The 19,060-nt window shown below is 50.9% G+C and overlaps 11 protein-coding genes across 11 annotated transcripts; 5 read left to right on the top strand and 6 right to left on the bottom strand.

Moving 5' to 3' along the window:
- Positions 1-66: 66 nt before the first annotated feature.
- VTN49DRAFT_439 (uncharacterized protein) lies at positions 67-1,881 on the bottom strand (the record flags this gene model as incomplete). Its single annotated transcript, XM_069412330.1, has 2 exons — positions 67-1,014; positions 1,069-1,881. The coding sequence occupies 2 exons, from the start codon at positions 1,879-1,881 to the stop codon at positions 67-69; spliced, it is 1,761 nt and encodes a 586-aa protein (XP_069271342.1).
- Positions 1,882-3,138: 1,257 nt separating this feature from the next.
- VTN49DRAFT_438 (uncharacterized protein) lies at positions 3,139-3,654 on the top strand (the record flags this gene model as incomplete). Its single annotated transcript, XM_069412319.1, has 4 exons — positions 3,139-3,158; positions 3,300-3,410; positions 3,502-3,517; positions 3,571-3,654. The coding sequence occupies 4 exons, from the start codon at positions 3,139-3,141 to the stop codon at positions 3,652-3,654; spliced, it is 231 nt and encodes a 76-aa protein (XP_069271341.1).
- A 28-nt stretch (positions 3,655-3,682) lies between these two features.
- On the bottom strand, positions 3,683-4,311 carry VTN49DRAFT_437 (uncharacterized protein; the record flags this gene model as incomplete). The annotated part of the gene is made up of 3 exons (XM_069412308.1): positions 3,683-3,872; positions 3,926-4,200; positions 4,255-4,311. 3 exons carry the CDS (start codon positions 4,309-4,311, stop codon positions 3,683-3,685), a joined length of 522 nt encoding a protein of 173 aa, XP_069271340.1.
- Positions 4,312-4,456: 145 nt separating this feature from the next.
- Positions 4,457-5,130, bottom strand: VTN49DRAFT_436 (uncharacterized protein; the record flags this gene model as incomplete). The annotated part of the gene is made up of 5 exons (XM_069412297.1): positions 4,457-4,756; positions 4,808-4,823; positions 4,891-4,939; positions 5,007-5,033; positions 5,100-5,130. 5 exons carry the CDS (start codon positions 5,128-5,130, stop codon positions 4,457-4,459), a joined length of 423 nt encoding a protein of 140 aa, XP_069271339.1.
- Positions 5,131-6,138: 1,008 nt separating this feature from the next.
- VTN49DRAFT_435 (uncharacterized protein) lies at positions 6,139-6,711 on the bottom strand (the record flags this gene model as incomplete). Its single annotated transcript, XM_069412286.1, has 1 exon — positions 6,139-6,711. The coding sequence occupies one exon, from the start codon at positions 6,709-6,711 to the stop codon at positions 6,139-6,141; it is 573 nt and encodes a 190-aa protein (XP_069271338.1).
- A 392-nt stretch (positions 6,712-7,103) lies between these two features.
- VTN49DRAFT_434 (uncharacterized protein) lies at positions 7,104-7,345 on the top strand (the record flags this gene model as incomplete). The annotated part of the gene is made up of 3 exons (XM_069412275.1): positions 7,104-7,127; positions 7,182-7,266; positions 7,317-7,345. 3 exons carry the CDS (start codon positions 7,104-7,106, stop codon positions 7,343-7,345), a joined length of 138 nt encoding a protein of 45 aa, XP_069271337.1.
- A 448-nt stretch (positions 7,346-7,793) lies between these two features.
- VTN49DRAFT_433 (uncharacterized protein) lies at positions 7,794-10,270 on the top strand (the record flags this gene model as incomplete). Its single annotated transcript, XM_069412264.1, has 5 exons — positions 7,794-7,986; positions 8,043-8,363; positions 8,416-9,356; positions 9,409-10,191; positions 10,241-10,270. The coding sequence occupies 5 exons, from the start codon at positions 7,794-7,796 to the stop codon at positions 10,268-10,270; spliced, it is 2,268 nt and encodes a 755-aa protein (XP_069271336.1).
- Positions 10,271-11,940: 1,670 nt separating this feature from the next.
- On the top strand, positions 11,941-13,184 carry VTN49DRAFT_432 (uncharacterized protein; the record flags this gene model as incomplete). Its single annotated transcript, XM_069412253.1, has 4 exons — positions 11,941-11,994; positions 12,131-12,146; positions 12,283-12,587; positions 12,642-13,184. The coding sequence occupies 4 exons, from the start codon at positions 11,941-11,943 to the stop codon at positions 13,182-13,184; spliced, it is 918 nt and encodes a 305-aa protein (XP_069271335.1).
- A 1,097-nt stretch (positions 13,185-14,281) lies between these two features.
- VTN49DRAFT_431 (uncharacterized protein) lies at positions 14,282-16,261 on the top strand (the record flags this gene model as incomplete). Its single annotated transcript, XM_069412242.1, has 7 exons — positions 14,282-14,480; positions 14,532-14,643; positions 14,699-14,825; positions 14,882-15,039; positions 15,098-15,277; positions 15,328-15,794; positions 15,852-16,261. The coding sequence occupies 7 exons, from the start codon at positions 14,282-14,284 to the stop codon at positions 16,259-16,261; spliced, it is 1,653 nt and encodes a 550-aa protein (XP_069271334.1).
- A 730-nt stretch (positions 16,262-16,991) lies between these two features.
- Positions 16,992-17,252, bottom strand: VTN49DRAFT_430 (uncharacterized protein; the record flags this gene model as incomplete). Its single annotated transcript, XM_069412231.1, has 1 exon — positions 16,992-17,252. One exon carries the CDS (start codon positions 17,250-17,252, stop codon positions 16,992-16,994), a length of 261 nt encoding a protein of 86 aa, XP_069271333.1.
- Positions 17,253-17,322: 70 nt separating this feature from the next.
- VTN49DRAFT_429 (uncharacterized protein) lies at positions 17,323-17,706 on the bottom strand (the record flags this gene model as incomplete). Its single annotated transcript, XM_069412219.1, has 1 exon — positions 17,323-17,706. One exon carries the CDS (start codon positions 17,704-17,706, stop codon positions 17,323-17,325), a length of 384 nt encoding a protein of 127 aa, XP_069271332.1.
- Positions 17,707-19,060: the final 1,354 nt, after the last annotated feature.

Here is a 19,060-nt window from a genome sequence, read left to right as displayed (position 1 = left end):
AGACACAGAACTATAGTACACAATTCGTTAAAGCCAGGCTGATTCGACACTGACCGCGGCTTATATCTACGCCAGATCAACAGGCGGCTTATAGACGGTCGCCGGCAACATCGCCGCACTCTGATCACCGCTCAGTACCGCCGGTTCTGATGGCCGCGGTCTGTGCATAGCTAGATGATTCGTTGTCGTCGCCGCCGCCCGGGTAGAGTTCACACTACCCTTGCGGGAGACGAGGGTCTGTCTTGGCGCTCCGCGACGTGAGAACGACACTGATCGCGCAACGGTGATTTCGAATTGCGGAGAGGCGATGCTCTCCTTATCGTCCTGCGGATCCTCTTCTTTCGTCGTCTGGACCAATTTCGGCCGTGGTTTTCGGTTACGTTCGGGTGATCGGGTATGGGCATCGCGGGAGAGCTTCTTGCGTTCCGCTGGTGGTGGCGGTGGCGGCGGCAGTGGTTGCTGTGACTTTTTCAACTTCATGGAAGAAGTGTTGGAGGAAGTGGAGGCGGCGGTGATCGTCGTCGTCGTCGTGGCTACAGGGATAGGTGGAGTAGGTTTCTCCTTTCTCGCGTCACGCGGAATGATCCGGAGAGGGGCGACCTTTAAGGAATCATCCACGAGCTCCTGTTCTGGCGTCGTCGCCGGCGTTGATTTGCTGGATGCGCTGGCGCAGCTTTCTGCTGACTCTGAGGGTGCTCTTGTAGGTAGTTCTTTGTTGCGGTAGTCGAGTTCCGTAGGTCTTGGTGTCTGATTGGATTCGATGGGAAGATCAAAGTCGACTGAATCCCGCCTCTCAGCGTAGTGTGTGTTTGAGCCAGATGCATTTGTTGCGGATCGTGTAAGGGGCTCCGGTTCTGGAAATTTGCTAATAGGCGGAGGAGGTGTTGCTGTTCGCCATGAGCTTCTTGGTGATGAAGAATTGCTCGGAGTTGGACTGTTAGGATCGTTCGGCGGCCTCATGGTCACAGGAGACGTAGCTCGTCGTTTCGGTTTCGTGATTTCCAGTTTCTCGAACTATTATAACCTGTTAGGCAGAGTGCAGGTCAAAGTGCAACTTCGCGGGCTCACCTCTTTCTCTGGCACTACGAGATTATCCAGAGTCCTGCTGCGACGTGCTAGCAGACCGGGCTGCTGTTTATTTCCAAGCACGCTCTCGAACATTACACTATATCGCTCCATCTCGATTTTCGGAATCTCGACCTCCAGGAGAGCTCCACGACGGTCATCGAGGCCACGGGAATTTTCCGGCATAGGGAACCTTGGAGGCGGGTCATCCCGCAGATAACCACCAGCGGCCCGTTGCCGACCATGTTGTGTCGATGGTCGTCGTTGACTAGGTTCCCTGACCCGTTGGTAATCGGGTGTCTCGGATCGGCCGTATTGCGTCATGTCGTCCGTCCTACCAGCTTCCTGCTTCGCTTTGAAGAGACTGCCAATTTTCTTCCATTTGCTGGGCTTTCGCCGCAGCTCCGCCCTCATGTCGTGTGACATATCATGAGGCGCATTCGGCAGCGGCCAGTCATCTACCATCATATATGGCGGCGCCATGCCGGGACTCCCAATCGCAACACCAATCATAGCGTTGCTCGATTGCGGAAAAGCATCGTCGTTATTGATGGGAGTTGGGGGCAGATCGCGCGACTCTGTGAGGCCGAAATCAAAGCCGAGTGCATGATTTTTCTGGCTGTCGCGGGCCGACGGACTGTGCGCCGTCTTCGGCCGTTGAGCCTCCACAGTAACCTCCACGGTCGGTCGATTCAGCGAGGATAACGTCCCAAGGTCTTGCAAGTCATTTCGTGGCAGCGCGTCCGTGTACTGGAGGGTTGGTCGTGATATTTGCGTCGTGTTGGCTCTGGGCCTTGCAAACAGTCGTGGTGCCATTGTTACTGTCGCTATGCGCCCCGCGCTATACTCCTAGACAAGAATGATATCGGCGCAAGTCGAGAGAAGGGAAAAGACAGAAAGGAATGGACAGCTTTCAACCGAAAGCCAAGTTGATAGGTACTAATCTAGCAGAGCAATGTCAAAGAAAACTTGCGCCCAGCGCAAGATGATATGAATGATAATAGAAAAAGACAAAGAAAGAAGAGAAGCACGGAGCGCATACGAGTTTCTTGGGGCCGGCCCGAAGGAATTAATTTTGTAATAAATCTGTCTCCAGGATGTCACACGTTGTCAAGCTGAGACAGGATTTCTGTAGCCAAGATCCATCGTTATTGGTGATCAGACTAGGGTTTGGTGGAGGCAAAAGACGAACAGCCGGCTCGGCTATATTCAGGAACAGTCTCTGGAAAAGAGCCTAGAAATGCAACACCAGCGGCTGATTCGTCCATTCATGCTTTCGCTATTTGGATGGGAATGTTTTGGCGCTGGTGTGGATGTGCAGACCATGGACTTTTGTCCTTTGGTTGACAGCCAACGGACGGCCGAAGGCCACAACGTTAAACAAATGCTTATTTTGCCCCGGAACGAATTAGAGCCCAGAACGACCCTGCAGAAAAGCAGCAGATTACCTCGCCGCCCACGTGATAGCCATGCTTGCGGACCCTCACTGGTCTCTGGGCGGAGGCAGATCACAGCTGGGAGTGTTTATTCTGTGGCGAACTGGTGATGTTTCCTGGCCTTACTCAGCTCTCTGGTCTGGACCCTTACTCCGTACGCATCAGGCTGTTTTGCGCCGTCGTAGCACTGCAATGATTCCGGGAAAGGCTGATTCCAATTTCATCATGGTTCGGAGAACAGAGCCGGGGGTCATGCCGTGGTCGAGCAGCGCTAAAGATGGTGAAACAGGAGTGGCGTATCGAGCGAGCTGTCATGCAGAGGATCAAACAGGTGCAAACAATCCAAAAGCATCCTATTAAGGATGTAGATACTTAATACGCACTAGGTTACATGTATAGTCCTTTAGTCATGCAGGAACTGACTAATCGGGTTGGCGTAATCAGATAATTACAGTACCTACCGAGACAGGCAGGTGGGCTGTGACAGTAACGTCCCCCCAGAGAGTCGGTCTGAGCCGGGGCAGGATCACTTATATTGGCCTCTCCTATCACTTCAGTCAGGCTCGAGGAGCCGGAGAACTCATCGCAGAGCACAGAATTGACACTCTGGACAGAGACGTAGGAGACTGCAGCGGCAATGCTGGCCAATAACCAGCGGTGAATGCCGAGGCGGGGCAGAATATCGTCGCCCCTCCTCACGTGTTCCCGCAGCTCAAGACCAAAAACATTTGGCAACTCGAAGAAGAGTTCATTGACCGATTTTCACCGTCTTTCAATCTCCATCTTCGTACATTAAAGTAAATTTGCCTCAAACCCGGAGCTTCCGTGGGATTCTTTGTTTGCTGCCTTCGTGAGCACAGTTTCTCAACTGTCCGTTCTCTCATCAACCCGTGATCATGTCTTGGGATTGTATGTTGTTGCCCAACCGCTCTCCTACATAGCCTCGTTGAATTTTGTCGAGAGAGGCAATGGAATACTAACAATATGTGATGGTGAACAGCGTATCTCGATGCCCAGTACGCTCTCCAGCAGGAAGGATTCTTGAATGACATATCTGATCTTCTTCCAGCGTTGTTTCGTCCGGCCTTGTCGACCAGGCTTTCCTGATCGACCTTTCTGGCCGTGCGATTTGGGGCAAGTCCCAGGGAGTTGAGGTACCGAATTCTAGTATGTCCAGGAGATTATGTACCAGAACTAACATATTTCGCGACTGTAAGCCCTCCGATGAGGACCGGACCAAGATTGCCTCCGCGTTCCAAGACAACTCGAAGGCATTTGAGGAGGGTATCACCCTGAACGGCACTCGCTACACCATCACCGAGATCCGGGAGACTCCTGTCGAGGAGAAGAACATTTCCATTCTGCACGCGGCTCAAGTTAGACACCCTCATTCGCAGCCCTGTATTGGCCCGTAATTCACTAACATACCGCGTTGCAGAAAAAGCAAGGCGTCATTGCGGCGAAGTGCGCTCAGTCTATTCTTGTGGCCCACTATCCGGAGTCGGTCTCCCAACGCAACAATTCGATTTCCTTCATTGCCATGCAGGCCGCTCATCTGATGAAGAACAATCTGTGAGAAGTTGAGAAAGCATATAGTCCTCGTCGGATCAAACATGATTCTTCGCGGACTCTGAACCCGGAGCAAGTTTGTATTAGAGAATAGCGGAGGCACGATCAAATGCGTATAATCTATCTTCCTCTAGTGTTTTTCTAAAGGTTAACTCGTGGATCGCAGGCAGGCAATATTACATACTCCGTGCTGTCTTTGGATCCGATATCGATCTCTCATTTTCCCCACATTACATCTCATTGTATTTGTACAAATGAAGATCACATTACAAGTACATGAAGCCCTGATTAATATCAATATCGGTCGCGGGAATTAAATTCATCGCATCATACCAAGAACCCCCAATCCCAATCTAAATTTCATACCCAACTGGCAAGAAATCAATTCAAACCGGCAGCTCAACTGTACTTCTTCTCCCGCCAGCCAGCGTATTCAGCGCCTGCTGAATATACGGCCCAACAATCGGGATATTGCCCGCGAATTGACCGATTGTGATCAAGAAATCGCCAAAAAGGATGAATATCCCGTAGAGTTCGACGAGAAAGCCAATCAATGGCCAACGGAGGAAGATCAAAGCAATTCCTGTGGCGAAGGCGGCGGTGCCTTTGAGCTTTTGACGACGGGAGAAGAAGGCAATCGTTTTCTGGACTCCGATGATAAGGGTGAGGCCGATGAGGAAGAGGATCTGCATTTACGTTAACGGCGGTACAGTCAATCAACGAAGGAGGGAACGGACATTGCCCATCGCCAGCCTAATAACTCAGTTAGTTAATCAATCCACAACCACGGTTGTAGATGCGCGTGAAAAAGAGAGCTTACATTGAACGGTCAAAGAAAAAGAGAACACCGCCGACGAGGAATAACCCGCCTAGAAATATGCACGTCAATTTTCATGCGCTCCCAACGTTCTCGGACCGTAGAAGGGCATTACGTACCTCCGGAGCAGAAGATCACTCCAATCTCTGATGCGCAAACCTGTCAGACCAGCTCCGTTCCGCTATCGTCGAGCTCAGGACTTGAAAACATACTCTGCTGTTCCGAGAGCCACATGCTGGGCATGACGGATGTGTCTACACCAGTCGACTATTCTGGAAAATAAAAACAGAACCCGGTACACGTGCAACAGGCAGAATTGGCCGTCAACACACGCGTCTTATGCTTTGAGTCCGCAAGTTTGCTCGGCACCGAAAGCTGTGCAGTTCAACTCGTGTGGTCGTGATCCGATCTTAGAAACTTCCCGGACAGAAAATGTGAATCATTATGACAAGCGCAGATCGTATTATTGGGAATTCATCACCTTTACACGCGGAAGAAGCGAAGATATCCTGGAATTCCCGAGCAATCAGACCAGATGTTCTGATATTAATGTTGACTTCGCCTTTCCTGCCACGTATGGGAAGCTACCGAATTGGGATTAGATTGGCCAGAGGAGAATGGAACGAATGGCACTAGTCTGTTTCAGGAAGGCGGTCAGGCAAGACGAGGCGATGACACAAAACCGACTGCTCTTCCGTTGTCCATTTCTCTCTCACATTCTCTTCTTCAACTACTTCTTTTCAACAGTTCTTTGAAGTGATTTACGTCCACCAGTCGAGATGGACCTTGGAGCTCGAGTGATGTGTGCGAAGCTTCAAGCGTTTTTCAAAAATTCATTGTCCGAAATATTCGTGTACTAGCAGTGACCCCGATTCATGACGTTTGATTGCACTCTATGGAGGCAAATCTGCAGACCACAATTCCGCCGCAACCAACAGCGTCACCCGGGCGCTGTAACTGACTTTCCCTCTCCATGGAATCTCGGTATCTGGTTGCATGGCTCTCCCGACCAGGCGAAGAAGAACCAAGGCCCCAACTAAGCCGGAGCGCTTTCCTGATCCTGTCTTAGACGGACATCCTGGGTGGAAAGGGCTTGACTCAGAGGGTCTGACATTTTTCATAGCGACGCCGTCGATAATGTACATACATCAAGAAACTGAAATTTCGTCGAATACAAGATCTCGGTTGGAATCCGGTCCTGATCCTCGCATGTAGAGTCGAATCTTCGCGTAATAATGCCGCAAGTGAAGCTCATTTCAAGATAATATGTGCACCTCGCACCTCGAGGTAGCTGTCTGCTGCACCCTGTGGCAAATTCCTGACCACGCCGAATATCTCTTGGTTATGATACCGTAGCCTCGTCTTAGGATCCAAGTATGGCGCTGGCAATCCGGTGATATCGCAGTACCTCCGTTGATGTGCCGGATGCAGGGACGGTGCCGACTCAATATTCGTGTAGGTGACGGCCGGTCCGCTCGCGAACCTAGATGCAGACGCCTTCAAACTATTCTCCAGTGCCAGAGTGGAAAGGTTCTGCGCGGCTTGCGAGATATTGGTCCCTCGTGACGCTGCCCCTTCGACGGCGGGTGTTTGCGTTCCATCTGTCGTCCCCGGCGCATACGGTGTAGTCACTCCAGAGTTATTTTGCGTCGCCATCGACGAGGCTTCCCGGCGGGAGGAATCTGAGAGGAGCTGCTTGACGTTCTTGTTCCGCCGTTGCGATGGCTTCCATTGTGGATTGCGAAATGGTCGCGGGACCAGTGCAATGTCGAGCTTCTCGAGTAACCGCTGATGATCTTCTCCTGATGGCGGCGGTGGTGCCATGATGATTGCAGTAGTTCCCTCTGTGTAAAGATGCAACAACACATGCAGTTCCTATTGCACCGGTGCTCAGGTACAGTCGACTGCAGATCACGTGAACAGCTTTAATGGTTGATCACATGCGGTACGCGGTTCCAGTCATCAGCCTCTCTCCAAGCACTCCAGACGCGTCTGAGTGAGGTTGCTACTCAAATAATTGAAAATGGTGAGAATGGTCCATACTCGGTTTCCTCATATCAAGGCTGACAGCGGTTTAGGAGAGTCCACACGAGCACCAGCAGAGTCTCTTACTCTCGCGAATCATTACAAACATTGTAGGGAGACTTTTAATCCCTGGGCGAAAATACAAAAAGGACGACTAATCCTTCTCGTAGGAAAAGCTTAACGAGGCGATCATGGTCTTGAACAAGAGCCTTCAGGTACGAGCCAAACGAGCGATGGCGGGTTAGAATCGCGGTCTAACTTTAGTCAAGGAAGTGAACGTCCAGAACATGAACGTCGAGCTGGTAGCGCAAATGTTCAAGAACTACCAGTCAAACGTTCTGTTCCATCTCGAGGGTATGTATACAATTGCTAATTCCCTGGTAATGTGCTCTGACTGTGTCTAGCAACGGAGAATCTGCAGGAGCCATCTTAAGATGAACCTGTAGCTACTAGCACGTCCTAGTTCATGAGTACAAGGCAGCTGTATGACACTGTATGAATCAATGGAATAGATTCTGCACTCGTAAAATGTCGATGTCAACTACGCAGAGCATTGGGTAATCAATACTCTTTGCTGCTTAAAAGCCAAAGATGAGGCGATTCTCCAAGGAACACCAGTCTTGGCGGTCCCCAGGTCGACAGGCGATCCAGATTTGACGGACCGCAGCTCAAGCTCCAAATCCAAAAATTCACCATTGATCTGGAAAATGAAAGATACGCGCCAACCCACGACCGGAATTTAATCGCCACTTAACGCCGTCAGTCGCTCCTTCGGAGACTCATTTCACCAGTGTATCGCGCCGGAAATCTGGGATGAGCTGAGAACATCACCGTCGCACCGCAACCACTCACCTAGCTTCAAACACGTCTCTTCGCCCATAATGACCATCACGTCGCAACAGATTTTGCAACCCCCTCGCATAGCGAGCAGCGCCGACAGGAAAATTCCGAAGCCTCCCCCGAAAGTCTTCCCGATTGACGACTTTCCTTTCAAAGGTTACCAACCTCCAAAGCCAGAGGGATATGAAAGGAGTAAAGACTCCCCAGACACCAGTGCCATCGTGATCGACAATGGTATGTCATAAGGCACATTTCTAAATCTGGATGTGCGGAAGTTAATTGGAAATTAGGCTCCCATACAATCAAGGCCGGATGGTCCTTCGATAAAACGCCTAGTTTTGTCCTTCCTCCCGTGATGAGCCGATTTCGAGACCGGAAGCTGAATCGGACATGTCAGTATGTCGGGTACGATGCCTTTGTCGATGCCACGACGCGCGGCCAAATGCGCAACGCTTTTGATAACGGCACGAGCATCATCAGCAACTGGGATGTCATGGAGGGTCTCTTGGATTATATATTTCTCAAGCTGGGAATCGAAGGGTCAGAAGGGCGTGTGGATAGACCGATTGTCATGACGGAACCAGTTGCGAATCTGACATACCCCAGGCGAAGTATGTTTTCGCGCATTTATTTATCCGGTTTAGGGATGCTGATGTGCGCTAGTGATGAATGAGATCATGTTCGAGTGCTACGGCGTTCCCTCAGTGGCCTACGGCATTGATTCCCTCTTTTCCTATCGATACAATGGCGGCAGAGATGGGCTTGTGATCTCGGCTGCCCACTCTTCTACACATGTCATACCTGTCCTGAATAGCAGGGCTATTCTGTCGAATGCGACGAGGCTCAACTGGGGTGGATGCCAAGCCTCAGAATTTCTCCTAAAGTTGATGAAACTGAAGTATCCAACATTTCCCGCGCGGATAAACGAGTATCAGATGGAGACTCTGATTCACAAGCATTGTTACGTTTCTACGAATTATGACGAAGAACTCAGCCACTATCTGGATTGGACGGGCTTGGAAGAGCGGGATCATGTCATTCAATATCCCTACACGGAGCATGTGGTACCGGAGAAGAGCGAGGAGGAGCTTGCGCGGATCGCGGAGCGCAAAAAGGAGAGCGGGCGCCGTCTCCAGGAGCAAGCGGCGAAAATGCGTCTGGAGAGACTTATGAAAAAGGAGCAAGAGCTAGAATACTACAAAGATCTCCAGGCTGGTCTTGCCCAAGAATCAAAGAAGGAGGTACGAAGGATTCTGGATGCTGAAGATTTCAAAGATGAAGCGCATCTGGAGCGGACTATTCGAGATCTTGAGCGATCGATCAAACGATCTCGACAGAGGGACCTGGGAGTTGAAGAACCCGAAGAGACGATCGATGAGTCGCAGTTCAATCTCTTGAATGTTCCCGACGAGGAGCTAGATGAAGCCGGCCTCAAGGAGAAGCGTCATCAAAAACTGATGAAATCGAACATTGAAGCGCGACAACGAGCCAAAGCGGAAAAGGAGAGGGAAAAGGCTCGCCGAGAAGAGGAAGAACGACTCGATAGAGAGAAGCGTGAGAATGACTTTGAAAACTGGGTCGCTGAAAGAAGGGCTGCGCGACAGGTAAAATCCTTGTTATCCCGCATTTGAGATACCCTTGCTAACTATATTGCAGGCTATCGTACAAAAGATCAAGGAACGGGAACGGATGAAGCAAGACCTCGGAAACCGAAAGTCTCTTGCCAGTCAAATACGTATGAAGACTATCGCCAGCTTGGCGTCGGATGGTCCCAAGAAACGACGCAAAGGCGGCGATGACGACACGTTCGGTGCTGATGATGCCGACTGGGGAGTGTATCGTACAGTCGCCACTGGTGCCGACCAAAGCGATGATGAAGAGGAAGAAGACTTGTACAATTCCTTGAAGGCCGTCGAAGCGCAACTACTCGAGTACGATCCGGAGTTCACGCAGGACCACACGTTGGAAGCTCAGTCAGATTGGAGACGGAGCTTGGTTCACGTGTTCCTGCGTGGGCCCTGGCCATTCGACCCGGAGAGCCAGCGAGAGGCGCACCAACTTCATCTTAATGTGGAGCGGATCCGGGTGCCGGAAGTATTTTTCCAGCCATCCTCAATCGCCGGGATTGACCAAGCTGGTATCGTTGAGATTACTGCGGACATCCTTACCCAGCGTTTCTCCTCGGAGGAGGATCGGACCCGCCTGCTCAAGGATATCTTCCTTACCGGGGGGAGCACTCTCTTCCAAAACTTCGATGAGCGGCTCCGGAGCGAGCTTCGAGCGTTGCTTCCCGAGAATACTCCGTTGTCCTTGCGACGCGCCAAGGATCCAATACTGGATGCCTGGAAGGGGGCCGCGCAGTGGGCATCGAGTACAAACCTCGCAGCTTCGTCCATCACGCGTAGGGACTACGAAGAAAAGGGAAGCGAATATCTCAAGGTATGTTTGCCCGATTGGTTTTGAAGTATCACGGCTGACACGGGCACAGGAACATGACTTGGGCAACATGACCCTCTGAACTGTTGGGCGGGGTGATGAGTTCTCGTTGTTTCTATTCTGGGATTTACTTGTACCATTGTGTGGCATATCGATATATGATCAGGGAATCTAGTTGGCGTTCAGATGGTTTCGCTTGCGGATGTTCCGTTATAGGTCTTTTCCCCCGTGAAGTCTTGCCTTTATCCTACCCAATTTTCTTGCAATCTCGAATCGGATATAGAGGAACGCTTAACCCGTGATGCGGGACATGGACAGCATTGCCTAAAGCTGCAATTGAGTCTTCATTTTGTCCTAAACCCCATACCGGTCTTGGTTCTGCGAGTCTATGACCCATGGAGATTGCCCAGACTGCTGAGATGGAGTCAATGATTGTCACTGTCGAGTTATGATGTCGGTAATACTGTACGATTACGGACCATGCACCGAATCTAGACCGACGCCAAGATAATGGAACGCATTCTTATTTGCTCAATTTGGCAACCATTCACCAAATATAGTTAGATTATATTACTAGCGCCGCTGGTGGGTCTTGGCATTTCCATCTCGTTCTTTAACGACGGATATAACCCGCCACGATATTGGAGATCAATTGTCTACTGCGGAGAGAATGTCAAAGATAAATAGATTAAACTGACTCGGAGAACTTCTTCTTCGAGCAATTTGCATGAATAGCGACATTGTTCCACGCCCCTTGCAGCATCAAGTTTGAGGGTCAAAGCTCCAGATCTCGAGTCGGAGATACATGTAACTGTTGACCTTACCAGTTGCCTGTTCCTATTGGGCTGAACGGTTTGATTTGTCATCAACAGGTGAGGAGTAATTACTAATCACTCAGCGAGGGAAAAATACAGTACGGAGTATGATACCGTATTAAGTACATACCTCCACGGGTTATTTTACTCCGAGCCAATCTGCCTTTTTTGTCAACAAGTTTCTGACTCATCATGCCGTCATTGTTTATCTTCTTCGATACAGTAATTACTCCGCAGTCGCAATGACATTTCGACAGCGACAACGGGATCGAATGTTGAGTGTCATCGAGGATTGAAATCCTTTGAATCAAAACACCCAGGATGCGAGCGCGGAAATGCTCACGCCAGGCGGCTGGAGAACAGTCATGGAAAAGGCGAATCATACGCGCCACACCTGCGTCACACCTTTGTAATGTGCCACATTCCAGCTTGTCCCAAAAAAGCAATAGTGGGGCTCCGGACTGGCCGACCGTCTCCGACTGGACAAGAACGCCCATGCTAGTTGATTACATAACCAACCATTTCCGTAATTTTACGGGCGTTTTCGGAAGGTGCGCTAGCCACGACAGGGTCCGTGCGAGGATTATTAACCACCTCGCATCTTCCCACTCCCCGGCTTGCTTACGAGATCAATCGCTCTGCCAACCATCACATAAGCATCCAAGCCATTCAACCCAGGCCAGCTGCAGACAAGCCTTTTGCCCTGCGTTGACTCCCGGTCATTGATTTCACTAGCGGTTGGTTCATTGCCGCGTGGTTCTCGGACAGCCAAATATTCCATCCATATCCGGAACCGTTTTACTTATTTTTGCTCTTGCTCTGTCGCGTGCTTTTATTTGAAAAAAAAAAAAAAAAGACAAGCAACAGTCGCGCGTGTCGGCATACTAGGACGATTATTAATCCTCTCGGTTTATTCGCTGCGCTCTTGGAAGATCAGATGCAGCCCGCGCTAGCCCCAGCGCCGCATCCCAGCATGCAGAACTCTGCTCAGGTAAGCAGCTCGTTTCGCTTTTGTTTGTCAGCAATATCTACGCGTGCCTCGACGGCACTCAACATGTATTCTACCATGCGTTATTATTGCTATTCTTGTGTGAACTGCGCTGACGGACGGTCAATAATTGGTCCAGGACCATGCTGATCAGGGTAAGTATATAAATCTATAACTTCACCTCTCAAACCATCACGCGTGTCTATGTGTACCCCAGACGCTGTTGATCGACGTCGGGGTTCTCGCGCATCATGGCCGTGTGGGTGCAACAAGCGCTAACACCTCGCGCAGTTCTTCGGGAACAGCTCATAGCCGCTCAGCAGCATCTGCAACCACAGTCGCAGGAGTCGCGCTCCCAGCCGGGCGCGACGGCTGACCAGAGCTCCAACATCGATCCGGCCATTTCCGGCACCACCATGTTGAGCACAACCAATGCTCAACCGACCGCTCCCATGGGTCAGATCCCGACCCAGGTGATCCCGGCCGTGCAGCAGCCGGCTCCGGCGCAAGCGCCTCCCCAGGAACAGCCTCGCAAGACGACGGGCAAGCGAGAATTGTCGACATCCAAGCGCGCCGCTCAGAACCGGGCTGCTCAAGTAGGAGCCTCTACCACCATTTCATCCGAGCTGAAGAACTAACTTGCAATGCAGAGGGCCTTCCGTCAGCGGAAGGAAAACTATATTCGGACATTAGAGGAAAAGGTCAAACAACTCGATGCTCTGACCGAGAGCTATAAGCAACTGCAAAACGAAAACTACCAATTGCGCGAGTACATCATCAGCTTGCAGTCGCGCCTGATCGACTCGCATAATGATGTCCCCGAGGCGCCCAGCAATATCGACCTGACACAGCCTCGACCGGAGCCTCCGTTTGCTTCATCGTCGAACACAAATGAAAACAACAACGCCAACTCCGGCAGTAATCAGAACACCTCCACGGCGGGGGCTTCCGGGACCGCGCCAACACCTGTCGCACCCAGCCAACAAACAAATCAACCCTCCGCACCACCTGCGTCAACATCCGCGGAAGGTGACCTCTCTCAGCTGAACCGTATCGCCGTGGCCGGACTCGGGATGCGCAAGCATCAGCAGAGTGCCAACGACAGCACCTCGATGCCGTCTAAACGCGTCAAAACGGAGCCTGTGGGCGAAGCAACGTCGGATGTGGCCCCTGGCCTACCGACCCTCTCATGACGACGTCTCGATTTCGTTTTCCTGTTTCTTTTCTGCTCTGGAATATGTTGGCTGGTCAATGGCGTTTTATGTTTTAATCAGTCTTTGTTACTGGAGGGTATCTATGATTTTTTACGTTTTTTTTTTNTTTTTTTTTTGGTGGTCATGGCAACGGTTGCAATGACTCGCGTCGATCAGGTACGATGATCATGACCTGATTCGGTTGCTTGTGACGGTCTGTGTCCTTGTACACCATGCCTGTGTTATTGCAGCTTATGTATTCGAGGTCGGTCAGGGAGGAGGATATCTGTTCTATGGTTGCTGGGAGAATTGTAATATCACCATTAAATAACGAGGCATGATAAAAGACCATTGCAGAGTCAACACAAACGCAATTTGAATAAGAGCGCGATAACGGATGCATTATATATCGCGCACACTTGCCCAGAGCAATCATCCCCACGTTCCCAGGTTGCTGATCTTCTCTGTTTATCTCCGCAACATCCCACTCCAGATAACGGAGATGGAATACATCCCACCTGTTTATCAGTGATCGAACCTGAATCCAATTGCCGAAGTCAAAAAAACGAATCCTGTAGATCATGTTTTACTTTGGGTAAGTTAGGGTTGTAAGCTCCACGCGTGTCATGCAAGCCCTAATTGGATAGTCAAGTGTCGTTGGTCGGCGGGCACGTCATCGCGGGACCTGATGACGAGTACCTATTGCTAAAATCCCGAGGGCTTGGATCGACAATCTCATTGCTACGCGCATTTTACTGGTTCGATTAACTTGCTACCAGTGATGTCTCCATACATTTTCAGAATATGTAGATCTGCAAGATAAAAACGTCAAAAATCTAAAAATCACGAGGTGTCCATGCTAAGAGTGAAAGTTGACCGTGCGTTGTCCGGAGTCGTAGTCTCCAGTTTTTGATCCCCAGTAGAGTACTACGATCAATCAAAGTAGGATGCGTCTCAGATCTACTTACTCTCCATGTTTCCGTGCTGCTTGCTCACCTCTTTTTTCTCTGTAGGATCGATGTTTTTCGAGTTGTTCATGAACCAGCAACCATTGTGACCTTGTTTCTGAGGCTGTCGACCATCTCTGATTGTTCAGGATGGCGTCGACAGAATACCCCAATAAAAACCTCTTTTTAGATCCGGCAGCTGCAGAAGCAGGTCAATCGCCCGACGGCAGCAAACCTCATCATGGCGACGACGCATTCAGTTCTTCTTCGAATTCGGTTCACGATGCCTACTCGGCGCCGTTACACCGCAAGCTCAAGTCGCGACATTTGCAGATGATTGCCATTGGCGGTATGCACAGAAGATACCGAAAGCAATTTGCGAGGTTCTGACATGAAACAGGGATTATTGGTCCTGGCCTGCTTGTGAGCTCTGGAAACGCGCTGCACAATGGCGGCCCGGCAGGGATTCTGATCAGTTTCTCTCTGGTGGGAATAATTGTTTATAATGTCATGTAAGTTCAAATTGGGATTGAGAGTGCTAACCATAATGCTGAACCAGGATTCTAGGCAATCCCTTGGTGAAATGGCAACTGTCATCCCCGTCACCGGATCGTTTATCGAGTTCGCTGAACGGTTTGTTGATGAGTCGCTTGCGTTTGCTCTGGGATGGGCGTATTGGTATCTCTGGGTGACAGTCTGTACACATCTCGCTCGCCGTTGATTCGCTTCTGTATGCTGATGTGACGGTAGGTGCTAGCAAATGAGTACACAGCGCTGGGTCTCGTCATCGGTTACTGGACCGACAAAATACCACTTTGGGGCTGGATTCTGATCTTCTGGTTCTTCTTCCTCGTCTTATCGAATCTTGGTGTATTGGCGTATGGCGAGGTGGAGTTTTGGCTCTCTTTGTATGCCAATTGCCCATTGCAGTCGGTTTCCCAATGATATCAGGCTGATCTGCTCCAGAATCAAGGTCCTTGCGATTATCGCCTTCTTCATCATCGCCATCTGCATCAGCTCCGGCGGTATCGGCCCGCAGACAATCGGGTTCAAGTATTGGCATAACCCCGGAGCTTTCGCCGACTCGATCAACGGAGTCGCCAGGACGTTTGTCGTTGCTGGGACATTATATGCCGGAACAGAAATGTACATTGTCCCCCATCCCTCGCCCAAAAGAGCGTCACTGACGAGAATAGGGTTGGCATCACTGCAGGTGAATCCGCCGATCCGCGCGTCTCCGTCCCCCGTGCCATCAAGCAAGTTTTCTGGCGGATCCTCATCTTCTACGTTGGCATGATGTTCTTCATTGGTATCCTGATCCCCTACAACGACGATCGCCTCCTCAACAAAGGCTCCAAGACCGCCAGCTCACCCTTGACCATCGCTCTGACTGATGCCGGTATCCTGCCCGCCGCGCATCTGATCAATGGCCTCATCGTGCTCTCCGTCATCTCCGCAGGTAACAGCTCACTGTACGTCGCGTCGCGGACGATCCTCGCCATGGCACGCTCCGGCAAGGCGCCGTGGTTCTTGGGAGTGACGAATCGGCTTGGTGTGCCGTGGGCAGCAATCTTGTTTACAAATATCTTTACAGCAATTTCGTTTTTGGACGTCTCGTCCGGCGCTGGGCGAATCTTCACTGCCCTTATTACGCTATCGGGAGGTAAATCCCCGATAATCATTGCCATTTGTAAAGTCTAGTTTGGACTAACGTTTCCAGTCGCCACATTCATCACCTGGGCAATCATTGGCATCGCACACATTCGCTTCCGGCGCGCCCTCGCAGCCCAAGGTCAGGATCCAGCTACTTTGCCCTTCCGCGCCGCGTTCTACCCCTGGGGCACTTATGCCTCCGTCGCAGCAAACATCTTCCTTGTCTTCTTCCAGGGCTACACGGCTTTTCTGAATCCGTTTAGTGCCTCGGATTTCGTGATCAATTACATCTTACTCGCCGTGTTTGTGCTGTTTGTTGTTGGGTATAAGGTCTGGAAGAAGACCAAGTGGGTGAAACTGCACGAGATGGATATTTGGTCTGGTCGGAGGACGTATGATGATAAGCCGAGAGGGGAGGACTCCATTAGGGGCAAGAAGACATGGTGGACGAAGGTTAGAGATGTCGTTATCGGATAAGAGTGTCTGAGTTCTCAGACATAATAGATTACATAAGGTTATAAAGGTAGAACGGGGTAGGACTTGGCATGCAGAAGTGTTTCTGTTGAGATAGCACGCGCACTCATAGAGCCTAACCCTCTGTTCTAGGTAGTTACAGCTTACTCCTCCCTTCGAACCTCGAGCACACTGCTCGGTCTCACGGGTAGGTCCATCGGATTGGGAATCAGTCTGTGCCGCCTTTTCAGTCTGTTTCATTTTCGGTTCTCCGGCTGTATCAGGTCGACTTGGGTGATCTGATTGTTGTACTTCTATCTCACTTGCGTTCCCCGCGGTCCGTCCTGCCGGCCGTCCTCTCGGGCGCCTGTCTTTCAAACCCGGGGTATTTACTTTCATTCGAAGTTTCAAATCAATTCCCTCCCCTCGCTCCGGTTCGTCAAATTTGACTATGGGCGCTCTGATGACGTACCCGAGGTCGGGAGAACAGATTCGGAAATGCTTGGTGTTTTTCTTCGTAACCAACGAAGACACCAACGTATACTCGATCCGTCCACCCCAAGCTTCTTCCGGGCCGTTATGCTCGGGTCTCTTCCCTTTCCCTATCTTGTGACCGTCGTTGCCATGATGTGCGCCCTCTTCAGGGAGCGATAGAAGACCTCCTGTCGACAACCCTCGACAGGCGATGAAGAGTGATGCGGTTCGGAAGCCGATATGACTCCAACTCATTCACGGCCGCCGTGTAGGGGACCCGTTATTGCCGATGCCTCCTTTCAATCTCAGTTATGATTTTCTTACGCCGGCAGAAGAAAGTCTTCTCCTTAGGGTCCCCCCGCCACTCCGTCCCATAGCAGGCCGTGAGGGTCTGGATGGACGGCTTCCCCCCTAGTCCCTCGGTCCACTCCGCCCAGAGCTCCGGCACCGTCTGGACCGCCCGCGACATGGCGTAACGAGTGACGTGTCGAGCGTCGCGCGCCGCACCAGCGGCGTCGTCATTACCCGTGGGGGTTGGCATCAGCTGCCCGACAGGGTTCGTCGACCCAGTGGGGAAGGCCGGGACGACGCGCCGTGCAGCGCCGGAAGAATCAGGCGGAGGCATAACAGCAGGGCGCTAACCGTCGCTGCCGCCGCGACCGCTGGCGGGTCCGGGCATGCTGTTCGGCATGCGCCGTTGCAGGTCGGCCGCCTGCTCTTGCAAGCTGGACATCTGCCTTTGCAGACTTGACATCTGCTCCTGCAGGCCGCACATACGGCTCTGTATGTCCGTGAGTGTTCGGCGCATGGTCACGATCTCTCTCGTGAGCGCCGGCATCGCCCAGGTTAACAGCGCTGCAAAGTCTTCGTACTCGGCGACGTGGAAGACCAGCTTCGCCCTCGTCCAGCAGGCCCTGCGGATCGACAGCAGTCGCAGCTTTGACGTCTGTCTCAGCCTCAGCAAGCAAACCCGTGGTCATAAGAGTGAGGGACATGATGATGACGATGGTGGTAGTACTCGTGGTAGTGGTAATTAGTACTAAGGTAGGTTAGGTACAGGGCACGGAGTGAGCTAGAACTGTAGGTAGAGGTCACTGTGAAACCGATGAGTCCATCATGAGATGACGATCCCCAAGTCCTCAAAGCTAAGCTACTAACCTTTTGAGCTCCAACCTTAATTCGCGATTGATTACAACTAAGGGGATTGTATCCAGCTGATAGGGCACCAGGCCCCCTTCGACCAGGTGATCGCCTGCGCTTTTGAGCCGGCACCTCGTCACATCCTGCCATAGAGTAGAGAAATACGACCAGTATGGTGGCTACGTCCCGCTTTTCTCGAGCTCTAGTGACCTCTGGATACCGCACGTACAAGCTGGGAACTTGGTGTGGCGGGTGCAGCTTACGAGCGGTAGGTAAACTACGAGTAGTTTCGCAACCATTTCTTGGTTGGTTTCGTGCAATATCACGTACTACTAGTAGGACACAAAACATCATGATGACCTATCTGCTTAAGAGTTCTTTTGGTTTCATGTTACTGGTAGTCTGTAGGGCAGCACAGTAACGCCCAGAAAGNAAAAAAAAAAAAAAAAAAACTAACTCGGATCAGTTGTATGCTTTCATGTATTAACTCATGTAACTGACTTGACTAGAACAGCGGGATTAGTCCTCTGAGCTCGCGCGCTACTGCTCTCTGGGCCACTCTAGTATCCCAAGCCTTGTTCGTTCTACTCAGCAACAGCCGCTTTCAAACTTATTCCACAACTGTTCTTTATTTGCGAACTTGACATTGTAGCGAGGTATTAAAAGCTCCTTGTTCTAACCTTCCACGATACTCGAGGTAAAAGGATATTAGGAACACTTTCGCACCATGCCATTTGCAAATCAGTCTTTTGTTCTTTTACCAGCATGTCGGAGGATTTCTTTCATCAGATACACCAACAGTATCAGACGCTTATGCATCTCCACAGCATTTGTTCTTGGTACTAGAGGTCGGCTTGCGATTGACTTGGACGATGCAGTGATGCACAATCGAAGCCGAGTTGACGTACCATCGTATCAATGACAGTAACTTGGTCGGGTCAATTGCTGAGACAAAAAGAATATCGAGCAAGAACAAGTCACATTCAGGTTTGGTTAGATACAACGCTTGAATTCCTGGACTGTCGATGCGTTCTCAAGCGGTGAGATAATGGGTTGAAGAGGTGAAGAAACTTTCTGAGAAACTAAACGCACAAAAAAAGCAGGAATTTCGGAGAGATCGGGCCGACTTTTTTCCCGACAAAGAGCCAAGCCACTCCACATCAATTGCACACCCCCTTTGCTCTGCCCTTCCTCAAAACCTCACAAAAC

This window comes from Thermomyces lanuginosus (assembly GCF_041956635.1).
Source record: "Thermomyces lanuginosus strain ATCC 200065 unplaced genomic scaffold VTN49scaffold_16, whole genome shotgun sequence".
Lineage (NCBI taxonomy): Eukaryota > Fungi > Ascomycota > Eurotiomycetes > Eurotiales > Trichocomaceae > Thermomyces > Thermomyces lanuginosus.
Note: the sequence above shows the minus strand (reverse complement) of the source record. Positions and strands in the feature narration are given on the sequence as shown.